Below are 13,930 nucleotides of genomic sequence, written 5' to 3'. Positions count from 1 at the left end.
TATCATTGAAATTAAATCTTTTTAATATTGATTTCATAAATATTATTTTTAATGAATAAACTTGTCGTATTTATTTATAAAAAAATATTATTAATGATTATCATTTTTATATATTTTCAGTACGCAAGGAGACTGATAAAATAATCGGAGCTCTGACATCATCAATTACAATATCACCAGAAGGTAGATCTAATAACGAAACTACTGCTACAACTGTCAAACCGGGTTGATTTTCAACGGATAATTTGGACATCGAATAATGCTTCTTATTAATAATTCAGGAGTGATCAGATAGCAATAACGCTATTAAATAATACACTTCACCGACTGTTTGTTCTTTAGAGATATTTATCTTTAGTATAATTCAGGAGAGGAAAAAATATAAGACAAATGAACAATTACTTTCCATATTTAAATCATGTTTAGATATCAATTTTTAAATGAAATCTAAACAAAAATTTAGATTCGAATCTTGTTACATTCTTAAAATTTTATATTAGTTTAAATAAATAAATAAATAAAAAATAAGCATATCTCAACTAGACAATCCTTTAAGATAATTGTTCATTTGTCACACCGTTTACCTTTTTAGACGATATTTTAAGTGAATATCAAAGGAACAGTTATAATACCCTTAAATATAAAAGAATTTTGTTAAATTTAATCGTGACAAACCTTTTTAAAATTAAGAAAAACAAGAAAGAAGAATCTGTTTAAAAATTACTCTTTAAATCTTTCTGATATATCTGTGTAATTTTATTCGATAAAGTGATATTAATTGGAGACAATGCTCATTATAATTGAAGCTTTGTACATTTCAGATATACGGTATATAAATTATAAATAATTAATGTAAGAGAAATCGTTACAGATTTTAAATTATCTATGTGATATTTACTAAAAATGTCAACGATGACATTTAATATAAGCACTAAAACCAATACAGTTTATATGTGATCTCTTTTGAATGCATGCATCTTTTGTAGTTAATTCTGACTCTGCAGTCTTTTTTAAAAAGAAAATATATTTATTGTTAGATTTTTCAAAATCTTATCATGAAATTATTCATGTAGAAAAGAATTTTTAATTCCGGGAAGAAACTTAAACTGGCACTGGAATAATTAAATTCACTTGTATAAACATAGAAAGGAAGCAATGACGTGTATTAATATAAAGATTCCCTATCTAATCTGGTATGATTCAATAATTAATAATTGTTGCTGCTGCTGCTGCAAAAAAATATTGTTTACGGACTTATAATTTTTATTCGTATTTAAATATCCTGAGGTGTTATTTTATTAATTTCACCTAACGTAAGGTAATCGATTCGATTTGTTTTATAATATAAAAAATAAGATTCTTTAATTTTAGAAACATTTTATATTATTTTTCTCCCGTTAAAAGTTAGATTGTTGGAAGAAATTGTTGAAATTCCTATTGAAATATCGTTTCTAAAATAGTAAGTAGAAATAATTAAATGTTGTAAATTTTTCCTTTTTTTAAAATGTTAATGATGCTGAAGAGTTTAGATTTTTTTAAAAATTATGTAAATATAATTATAAACATTTATCAAAAAAAACTAATAATCTTTAAAAACTTCTCCTTTTAATAATAATAATAATAATAATAATAATAAATGTATATCTGATAGATTATTAATTTTTTCCTGAATGAAATTTACTATTCTATGAATTTACAACATTCCAATATTATTTGTTCTTTGCTTAAAAACGAGTTGAATTTACTAAAAATTAAATTTATTAGAATATAAAAAAGTTTTAAAATATTTTCTTCTTTGTCTGAATAAAAAAAAGAAAAAAAAATTTGTTCTGTAAATTACATTTACAGAGCATTATAATAATGCTAATAATAAACGTTATTCTGACGTTGTTTACAAAAATATGTATTCATAATTGAATAGAATGATTAAATGTTTCATTTATTGAAACCCAGCAATAAAAACAGTATTTTTTGTCATTTATATATTGTGTATAAGAAACATATTTTCATTATACAGTACAAGAAACAAGTTCCATCTACGGCTTGGTAACGTTTTTGTCGTTAATTTTGAATTAAGTAAATATAAATATTCACTCAGCCATAACGATTTTAGTGAAGTAGCTTTCCTCTTTAAAACAATAAAAATAATTAGGGAAATGCTAGTAATAAAAAAAAAAAACTGTTTATTTCGGTAATAGACGAAGAACTCCACCGATAAATTAAGCAGATTTATGATGTTGCTATTAACGTTCTGTATGTAGTTAAGGAATTAAAGGGTATCAATAATGGAAGAGGTTTCTCGTGCCGTAGTGAAGCTGAAGTAGTTAGTGGTCTTTTATATTGTAGTGGAAAGAATCCTCTTGGCGGAAATCCTGCTAAACTGGATCGAGCGGAACAAACACATAGAGAAGTACAACAAAGAGAGGAGATGAGATACTCCAGGATTTTTCTTCTTTCCTATAGTCTTGTGTAGATGTGTTCTTGCTAGATGCTACAGAAGGTTTGTTTTAGAGAGATGATTCATCACCCAAAATTTCCACTTAACCGCAATTCGTCTCGAAAAGCAGAACATCCATAAAAGTTTTTTTTTTCGTGAACGTTTTCCATCATTCTTTAACAAAATGTATTACGTTTTTAAAAAATATGTTTTTGTTATTCATTTTCGATTTTTCGAAACTTTATATAATAAATATTAATATTTTACTACGTTAAAATGTCCAGTATTTACAGCTGGAAAGTAATGGAATTAAAGGAGGAATTACTACTTACAGCGTAAAATTTCTCTGGAAATAATTATTTTGAAATTTTTTATCGATACAAAAAATGGAAGATATGATTGCAGAAAAAAAAACAATTAAAATATCGTATCGTTAAATTAAATTATATAATATTTAATTAACGCAAAATTGTCATTAACAAACTCAGATTGAGTAATATTAATAGCCTAATGTTAACAAAAAATTCCTTAACAGCAATCACGATAATAATTGCTACAATTTCTATGAGAAGAGCGGAATACATAACGAAATAAAAATAATAAAAAGATGTAACAATTTTTACTATTAAAATCATTATGTATTTAATATTAATTTCATAAGTAACATTTCAAACATGGTTCTTTACCTTACATTTTCTTTATGAAGTTTTATATTTTTATAATTTATAAAAAATACATTAACAATGTTATTTAGTAACAAAAATTTATTTACAAAAGTAACATTGGCCCTATAAATATACTTTCTAATAATTTGATCTTAAATGTACAAATATAAGACAGAAATTTATGATTATATTCTTTTTCAGCATTCATTATAAATAGGAAAAAAAAACTACATTATCTCTTCCATCCTAATGGATTTTGAAAGAATAAAAGAATTTTTTTTAACTTCCAATAAAAAGTTTTCAAGAAAATGGAAGTAATCGATACAGTAAGTTTTATATAAATTTTGATTCTGTATTAAAGTAAAAAGTTTTCTTCGTATATTTTAAAATAAAATATTTAGTTATATTCTCTTATTTTCTCGAAACGAATCGCATGTTATTCGGCACGAAAAGACTAGTTAAAACCATTATTTTTTTTATGTTAGTAAAAGCATTGATTGAACGGAATAGTTTTAATATAAATAGTAGGCCTATACATTAAAGAGTAACGAGAATAATAATTTAAAAACAAAACATTTTAAATCTTACTTTACTATTATATTTTCAGTTACTATTGAGTTACTATTTATATTTGCATAAAGCTAAAAAAAATAACAAAGATCAACATTCATACAATTAATATAGTAGGCTATATTTTCAAAGTCGAGATATAATTATAATTAAATACAGAAACATCTACACGACTGTACAATTTAATAATAACGCTATTCCGTGATGTTTATCTCATTTTATCACACAAATATTACTGAAGAGGGATGAGAACTTTTACTCGTGTTCTTTTAAAACCAATAAATAAGAATACGAAAAAATAAAGGAATAAGCTACTTAAGAGTTCAATACTTCTTTACATAATCTACATCATCATGAATTTTGAAAAATTCCAAATGGTACACTTTCCATTATTATAATACTACTGAAAATGATGTCTAGATAATGCATTACGAATTCATTCACACTTGTAATATTATTCCGTAAGGAATACATTTGAATATAAATCTGGCGTATTTCCAATTTCGTCGGCTGTTTTTAGACAAAACATTATATTTTGTGCATTATAAAAGAAATGGCATACCGTATATCTTGTCTCTAATAATACAAAAGTTATTTTCTGAGAAAGTTTTACTGTAAAAGTTATATTCGATTTATTCCTTTCTTTGTTTTTAACAGAAGAAATACAACGAATTACGTTGAATATATATAACAAATAAAGCATTTTTAAATTGAAAATTAAGTAAGGAAAATAAAACTAAAGAAAATTACCGAATGAAATTTGTAATAAATTTTGAAAATGCAACTGACTTTTTTTTATAAGTTGCATTTAATCATATAAAATCGCTGGACGATAGCAGTTATATTCCCTAAGCTCTCGTTAAACCGTTTAAAACTCTCTCTCTCTCGATCTTTCGCTACTAGAAGTGTGGAAATGCTTGTTTACGAAATTTATTTTCGACTAACGATAAAGCTAAACAACTCAATAAATCTACATATGTTGTCCCTAAGACAGCTTTCGATTACTTTCAATTTAGACATGAATGATGACACAAAACAGCAACATGATTAAGTGAGGAAGACGACAATCCAATACGTAGGTCTGGAAAACTTCAGAATATTTAAGAATGGCTTATGGTATGAAGGGTCGGAAAACTTTTTTCTGCTATTAATCTTGAAATGATCATTTTTCAAAAAAAAAAAAAAAAACTAGGCCTACTTTCAAATAAAATTTCAGGTTTTCAGGTAATGGATTTTAATTTTTAAATAGAATTTTTCTACTTTCTTCATTATAATCGTTTTTAACAAACGTATTGATTATTAATGCGAAATATATTACGTTAATAATTAATAAAACATAAATAATTTTTATTACTTTTTGACAGAATAATGTTTTAAAATTAAAATATTAATTTTGTATTTTTGCTTAAGAATTTTCTTTGAATGTAAAAATAAAAATTCTGATTTAACAAAACATCTTTAGATGGCCATTCATTACCGAACAATGAATTAATTCCAGATTACATCTAACAAATACTTATTATTACATTTCTTTAAAATAATTAGTTAAGTCAGCAATTAAGAAAACTTAAAGACAGTGACTATTGATTAATTTGTAATTAGATTTTTTAAGTGTTATACTTTTTAAATCAAAATTTCATTTATTTCAAATTATAATAAAAATTACATAAGTATTTCTTGATAATACATTATTACTGGTATCGGGAAATTTGAACAATTGACGACAGAAACCTTATAGTATTACAGGCTTACAACGTCGTAATGTTTGTTTTATATATTTATTATTATTATTATGTTGGATTGTTAGATATACTCGGTTAACACCGGTGGCTGTGTACTATGCCGGACCAAAGTCGAGGCATAGTAACCAAAACAAAAATTAAAGTGTATCGGTGTGTGTGTCTGTATTCAGGAATATCTTCACAATATGACATGTATTCAATATTGTAGCCTTCTGTAGTGTGATGTATGTGTTTCTATTCAATTTTAATGTGCCCAGGCTTTTGTGTAGTGTGTGTGGTATGACACCTATAAAGGAGAGAACGACAGGTACAATAAGCACCCTATCCATCCTCCACAGATGCCTGGGCGAGTTCTGTGTACTTGCTGACTTTTTCAGTGCATGTGTTTTGTACATTGTAAGTGTTTGGAATAGATATGTCTATAATGTATGCGATTTTATTGTGTTTGTCAATGAGTATGATGTCTGGTCTGTTGTGGTAAATTGTTTTATCTGTGATTATGGCTCTGTCATAGTACATTTTGTGTGTGTTGTTTTCCAACACTGTCTGTGGAATGTATTTGTAGTATGGTTCATGGGTGTCTACTAATTTGTGTTTCTTTGCAAGCTCTTGATGTATTATATTTGCTACTTGATTATGTCTATGTAAATAATCTGTCTGTGCCAAGAGCTTGAAGTGATGTGTTCTATAGTTTCTGACATGATATGACATTTTCTGCATGTGTCATTTGTGAGTGTTGTATCTTTGAGTATATGTTTTCTGTAGTTTTTAGTGTTTATGACCTGATCCTGTATGGCAATCACGAATCCTTCCGTCTCCCCCAAAGAGGCATCCCCGAGCTAACCAGCTGTTTGACGCAGTTTTGTCAACAAAATCCTGGGCCAGGTCGTAAGGATGCCTGCTATGGAGTGCCTTTCGAGCCCACGGTTGCTTAACGGTGTCTATGCTTTTTATATGTTGTGTAGTGTCCATATGTTGTGAATGTAAATTTAATGGTGTGTTACTCGAGTCTGCTACAGTTACTGCTTTATGTAACTGTGATGTTTCTTGCTTTTTATAGAAAAACTCTCGCAGTGTCCGTATTTGTTTGTAGTGAAGGTTAACTATGTCAATCAGGCTACGTCCGCCATCTTTACGTGGAAGGTTGGTCTTTCTATGGCGGATTTAGGATGATGTTGTTTCTGCTTAGTAAGTGTTGTTCTTGTTTTCGTTTGGAGTTGCTCGAGATCTGTGTGAGTCCAAATGTATAACTCTAAAAGAATATGTGAGTACTGGAATGATATATGTGTTTATTGTTTTAACTGTGTGTTTTGCATTTAACTCTGTTCTGAGAATAGCATTTAACCTACTTTGGTGTTCTTTAATTAATCATTGCTTTATTTGTGCGTTTTCTGTTAGTTTGGCCTGTTGGAATCCTAAATACTTGTAGAATTCGCCCTCTTCCATGGATTCAATAACATCCCAATTTCCAAGTGCAAAATCTTCTTTTTTCGGGATTCCTTTTTCTATGTGAAGTGTTTTGCATTTGTCTAGGTTATTTTTTTAAAATTATTTTTTCGAAAAACTTCCTATATGTCTGTACATTTTCCCGCAAACTATTGCCGAAATATATTCGATCACCAAAGAACGCGATAATACTTAAATGTAAATCTAATTATTCGTATGAAATTTTCCAAAAGTTAAAACTTTTCGAAAACTGGATATGACAAAATCCGTAGTGAATAATTATACTATACAAGAACTAATAAAATATTTAATCACGATCAATATTTTAAGCCGGTGTCATACCTCAAAGTGTCCCGCGATGGCGGATACTTTCAGGTAATTTAATATGTCCACCCGGACACTTTGAGGTAGCAAACTTCATACTTCCGTATGTCCGGGATTATCTGAAGCTGTCAGGTACAAAAATAAATAAATAAGTTTAAAGAGATACATTCTTAATTTCATATTTTGACTATATTTATTTCATTTTCGTATGTAGGTTGTTTTCTTAAATTTCTGATACATTTACTTGATTCGTAAATATTAAAGTTCCGGAAACTAATATAAAAATCTGTATTACACCAGGTCATTTGGAGGCAAGTATTTGGTGTTATGGCATGTACAGAAATATGGTGTATGGATGCCATTTACACTACATCATAGCGGCACGCCTTGGATAGATTAGATGCACTAAAAAATAATAATTTTGTCTTATTTATTAATATTAACATCAGATTACCTATTAACAGGAGAAAGTGATAAAAGTAAAAGTAACAAATTACAATCGGTTATTATGATTTCTATGTGAATTAATAATACATTTGATAATCATAATTATTTACAGCAGACTTTACTTTTTATGAAAACCTATTGGATCTGACAGCTTAAAATAGATTCAGACACGTTAAAGTACAGTTCGTTTCACGAATCTTGACCGGGCTGTAACAATACGTAGTAGTAGCAGGGACAAGTCTATTTACTCAGTGTTAGTGAAGGGAAATTACGATTTATCAAGAAAGATTAATTTGTAAACATTTCAGAAATTAATTTGAAAGAACTGACTCCAAACGCTTAACAGTAGTTGCACCACTGCCTAAAATAGAAGAGAATCCGTTCCGAAGGCGAGCAAACTACGTACTGTATATAAAAGTTGCTGGGGAAACACTACTTTCCACTTCTCAAAGTATGGTCTGCAATTCAGAAAGCTTAAAATTTATAATGCAAGATAGTGAAAAGAAGTTGAATGTTTTTAAAACTTTATTAATATTATTTAAATGTAAACCTTATTGCACAATATTGTATGTAATAATCGTGAACTTGGTAAGATGGTAGTCTTGATAGAAATTGTCGCGCTGAGCGTATTTACATATTCGAGATGGACCTCAGAAAAATTATTGAAACTATGAATTTCTTGCTGGAAAAGTTTGGAAAAGCTTGGAAAAGTTCACAGACCTATTAATTGATTATCGAGACGTACATGAATATACAGTATAATCTATTTTCTGATACAATGAGATTTTTTTCTCTCAAACACCAGAAAACAAAGTACCACATGTCAAAGCTCAATTTGTTCATTATGGATGGAAAGTTTTTTTTTCATTCTTTTTTTCTCTCCGCCCCGTGGGCACTAAGGAAATCTTTTTTCCGTATCCATTGCGGTTTCGGGCGGAGTGATGGAGGACGAGATCAGACATATTCGGGACCGATCGCCCGTGAAAATTTCCCGAGTTGCTCGCCCAGATTTTATTCCAGATCCCCAGAACCTTAACCGACATCCTGATTGAATTTAATTAACTTGGATGAAGAATCTGAACTTTTCGTGAAAAATAACTAGGGTAACGTGTCAATTAGCTGTACAGTACATAGAGAAAATTTCCTATTGTACAGCTAATTTTGAAATTAAAGAAGTTTTTATGTCAATAATCTTGTGTTTGATAGGAATAATGATTTTAAATATTTTAAATCAGATTTTCTTTTCGAAATTATTTTAATCCTCAATCTAGTTTAATTCTCAGGTCTAGTTGCAATATAGTTTAATAAGCATAAATAAAAATTAGTTTTTAAGAAGCAAACATTCTGATATTAATGTATATTAGAGTTATCATTAGCAAAAAGTTATTTAATATATTGTATTTCTTTGAATTAATAATAATAATAGTAATAGTAAGGTTTAGCCAAGTAATAATAATAATAATAATAATAGTAAGGTTTAATAAACTGAATAAAATAAACTATGAACTCAGTTTGGGTTATTTATCTAAACTGAAACTTCATAGCTTGGGAAAATCAAATGTTAAATATAGATTAAACAACATGCAATAATACCTCGAAAAACACTCACTGTACAATACTCTCACGAAACATCCGATTTTTTTCGTGTAATAAATTTATAAAGATTCTTCCCTTTCGTGTCTGGTTCTGTTTACAAGTTCTCATAAAGATTTCAGAAATCTTACGTTTACTGTAAATCTTACATTTTTTCCCTTCGTGTACTGTACCATATGTCTACCGAACTAAGAAAACTTAGTCCGTCTTCAAATCATATGATTACTACTACTAAATTTTATCGAATATTTTTTGAACATTATTCCTATCATTCATAACATTTTGAGTAACGGATACATTTCCACCAGAAAAGCGCTGTTCACAATTTCACTAGGAATAAATTTCGTCTTTCGAATGGTTATTTTTAATGCAAAAGTGAATCAGCTGTTAATGGCAACGAAAGATATTTAAATATTCCTAAATTTTCTAATTCCTAAGAACTTCATGAAAAATTTTCATAAAATTCCGCATCTCACATAAGCACAGATTTAATACAATGCCTAAAGTAGAAGTATTTCCTAATCGGATTTTAGTCTTTGTTTGCGGATTTCGATATTTACATTTAATATTTTAATTAATAAATTTGTTAATGAACGTTTTGTATTAAAAATAATAATTTTTAATATGTTAACAGCGACGACTGTAAATGTTGATTTTCAATATATTCTTGAGAGAAATATAAGCTGATGAAAAGCTTTATTAAAGTTTTAATACGGTAACAAGATATTTTCTAAAAGACATAAGAGAAAGAAAAACTATCCAGATAAAAAGTACTACCTATTCACATTTAGCAAAATTAAAACTATTAATGATCTAATTTAAGACACTTTAAATACTTATTTACTTAAAGAATTTAAGTAAATAAACGTAAAAAAAACAGTTTACGATCACATTCAAGTTTTCATTTTAACAAAATTTAATAATGTAAATTTTTTGAAATTACAATTTCATAGTTTACATAAAAGAACACTTCATTTTAAACTTACACAAAATATTAGAAAATATCTAAATAAAATAATTCTATAATCTTAAATGACTAAATTCTTAGCATATATAATCTTAAAAACAACTAAATAACTATACAACTGACACACAAAAAAAAAAAAAAAAAAAAAAAAATCCAGCGACGAGTTGCTTAACTTTCTCGGCAACATTTAGTGGCGCCATCTGTTACGATATTTTATTTTGAAAACTTTTTATATTTTTAATTATTATAAAACGGCAAAAAACTTAATTTTGAGAATAGGGATGAGTTTTATAAAAAAAATTTAAATGAGTAAAATCGTCATTTAGTCAGACTCTACTCGAGATATGATACGACTCCATTATCTCCCCACCCCGTTGACGTTTAACAACCAAAATTTAATAACATCAATCTTCCTAATACATAAACCTTCCTGACAAATTTCAAAAATTTTCGACAAAAAGCACAGGAGTTTTTAAGCTTCAAAGAGGGTGAACAAAATCGTGCCCTCCACACAATTGTGCCACACACCCGTACATACAGAAAAAAAAAATCCCTAATTTGTTTGCATTTCTCGATGTTTCAAGATTTCCTGAGTCCAAAAATGTAAAAATCTTGAAGGGGGATTATTTTTTTTCACCGATCGTCATAATTTCCTTGTGTTATATATAACAGCTGGAAAAGTAAAAGTCATTCAAAATTTACTTTGAATATATTAAATGTATTATTGAACGATTTTTTTTTAAATCTAAAAATATAGTTACAATATAAATATTTTGTACAACATTTTATAGTATCAATGCATCACATGAAATTTTATTACGAGAGATAAATTTCTCTAGTATTTCCCTCGAGTCCTGTCGTAGTCGATATTTTTTATTTTTTAAATCTGATATGGAAACAAAAATATTTTCACTGAAGTCAGTAATCAATCTAGTTTAAAATATTAAAGGATTTTAAAATAAAATTTTGATGGATTATGTAATTCTCGCTATTTTACATCTCATATTTTATTAATTTAAAAAAAGATACATCGTTTTATTCGTCAAACACGTGTAGTAATCTCGTAGGAGAAAGCCCCAGTATTCGGATTCAAGTATTAAATATATGATATTCGTTATTTTAATTGTAATTAAAAACTGGAACGTCTTTCTTAACGTGATTTAAAGTTAATTAACTCCAGATATGTATCGGCTTTCTGCATACTTTCTGCATATTCTATTCTCAGTTTTTCGCTTGGTTATTTGTAATCGTAAATTGTGTTATAATCCCATCAAAAATATTAATGTAAATATAAAATCTTTTAGCAAAATAAAATGTTGCAACAAATATCATCCACATTGTTCAAATTATAAAACAAATTTAATTTGAAAAAATTGTAATTTAAAATAGCGTATTATTTTTTAATTTTTGTTTCTCGAGGTTCCGAAATTCAAAAATATCAATGACAATTACTATCTGTAATTTATTATATCATTGAGCTAATTTTTAAGTTTTGAAGTTGCTCTTTCTCGCATATTTTCATAAATCTATAAGAAAAGTCTTCGGAATTCGATGACTAATTTACATTACGAAGCTGGAATGCATTAACCATGCCGATTAAATTCTTCCAGTACCAGAATTCTTTCTGTCGTCAATTGAAAGCTTTAAATTAGATGTTTCCACTTTCTGGGACGTGGACAAGAAGTTAGATTTCTGAGAAGCAAAGTGAGTTGTTTCATTTTGTTCATGTATAACAAAAATAGCGGATCCACAAATATTTAGAGGGGTGCAGAAAGGAAATTTTTGTCTACCTGATTTTACTCGGATAAAACCCTCAACTGATTCAGGAAGTGCAGCTGCGCCTAGCGCACCCCTAAATCCTCTCTGATAACGAGTGAAACAATGGTTGTTGTATTAGTGAATATATGTGACGATCGAATAAAATTTAAATAGTGAATATCGTTGTGTGAATCGTGATTATGTAAATGCTTGAACAATTTCTAGAAAATTCAAATTGCTAACGGGATGTTTGAAAGACCGACACCGACATTTGTCTTGGATATATTCGGCACCTTCTAAGGAACAAAATTCTTCAAGCAAATTGGTCGAAATTTTCAGTTTAATAATTTTACTTTTCCGGCTGTTATGTATACATAACAAGAATTGGAATCGTGTCAAATTTGACCATCCGAGTTTTTTTTTTTTTTTTTTTGCAAATCTCCACGTTTTGAGATCTCCTGAACCCAAAAAAGTCAAAAAAGGAAAAAAATCCCGATGATATGTGTGTGTGCAGGGCCGGATTTAACAATCAGAGGCCCATGGGCACAAATAAGGTGGGGGCCCCTTTAACAGTAGGCAAATTTGATAATTTAGAAAATTTATAAACTTGCACGAACGTGTAAAATAATCGCGCGGTATTTGAAGTATTTTAAAAATTTCAACTGTAGAAAGTTGTAAATTTCATTTTAAAATAAGTTTATTGTAAACATACATATATTTTATTGTGTGAAACTAATTATTTTAATTTAATTGAAAATGCTTATGTAAAATTTTTTTTCTGCAAGTTAACTTTACACCAGTGAATTTTATATATATGTAATAGTTAAGTATATAGTTAAAAAAAAAAAAAAAAAAAATATGTTTAAACATAATTTTGTGGGGGCCCTGGACACCGGCTCCAAATGCCCTTATGTAAATCCAGCCCTGTGTGTGTGTATGTGTTAAATAGAGATCAGGATGGGATGAAGATTAAGAGACGAAATTTGACATGGTAGCTGTGTATAAGGGGCATTGGTACTAAAAATGACTTTTATATTATTAATCATAATAAGTAAATACAGTTGTGTGTGGCGCCATCTGTTATGAGATTTTTGTTTCTGATCTGTTTGAAAAATCTTTTATATTTTTAATTATTATAAAATGGCAAAAGACTTAATTTTGAGTGTAGAGATGAGTTTTATTAAAATAACTACAAATGCTAACAAGTAAACTCGCTATTAATTAAGTCTTGACCCCACGCGAGATATGACATGTGACCACCCTCTATCTCTTCATCCTCTCGCCCTTTCACAGCCAAAATTTAATAGCAACAACCCCCTAATACACAAACCTCCCTGCAAAATTTAAGAAATTTTCGACAAAAGACAAGGGGTTTATTAAAAACTCTTCTGGCAGAATTTACTAATTTTTAACTGAACAAAGTAACCTTGGACGGTTTTCAGAGTTCTCTCATCTTTCCTTCTTACGCCAGGATTGTTAGTCAATGGTCTCCAACCAAGAACTAAGCATATTCTCTACGTCTTGGGGTACGTTCGTAAAGTCAAACGAGTTAAACGCGTCAGTAACGAATCGTTCGAAAAGTAGTCTCGTTCAGCGCGCATGCTCTGCGGTGGTGACGTTTCGAACGAAACTCTAACGAAGCTCACGAAGGAAAGAGTTAGTTTACTTCATTAACTCAGGCCACATACTACAAAGTTCTTTGATGACATTATTGGCGAATTCTCTGCCATTATTGCTTTGTAGGATATTCGGTGCATCGAAAATTGTAAAGATATCTGAAAGAACATAGGTTACATCTTACAGCTCTTTTGTTTATAACGGTCGTAGTTGAACTTAGGTAGTCTTGGCACGAATATAAATTTATATTGCTCATCAGCTTGCGATTGCATATCTGTAAGGTCGACCTGACATCTTGAGTTCATTTCATTACCTAATAAGGTGTAACTCAACATCTCCGTAAGGTAGAAACTTCTGGGTTGTA

The 13,930-nt window shown here is 28.7% G+C and overlaps 1 protein-coding gene across 2 annotated transcripts in view; it reads left to right on the top strand.

Annotated features, from left to right (window-relative positions):
- The window catches only part of LOC136985154 (uncharacterized), a 56,211-nt gene extending 54,990 nt beyond the window's left edge, over positions 1–1,221 (top strand). For both annotated transcript variants that reach the window (XM_067282362.1, XM_067282363.1), the window contains exon 2: positions 121–1,221. In XM_067282362.1, the coding sequence (XP_067138463.1) occupies positions 121–230 (110 nt within the window). In that variant the 3' untranslated portion in view covers positions 231–1,221. The remainder of the gene's footprint in view (positions 1–120) is intronic.
- Positions 1,222–13,930: the final 12,709 nt, after the last annotated feature.

The sequence above is a fragment of the Centruroides vittatus genome, unplaced genomic scaffold (genome assembly GCF_030686945.1).
Source record: "Centruroides vittatus isolate TY-2023 unplaced genomic scaffold, ASM3068694v2 contig_955, whole genome shotgun sequence".
Classification (NCBI taxonomy): domain Eukaryota; kingdom Metazoa; phylum Arthropoda; class Arachnida; order Scorpiones; family Buthidae; genus Centruroides; species Centruroides vittatus.
Note: the sequence above shows the minus strand (reverse complement) of the source record. Positions and strands in the feature narration are given on the sequence as shown.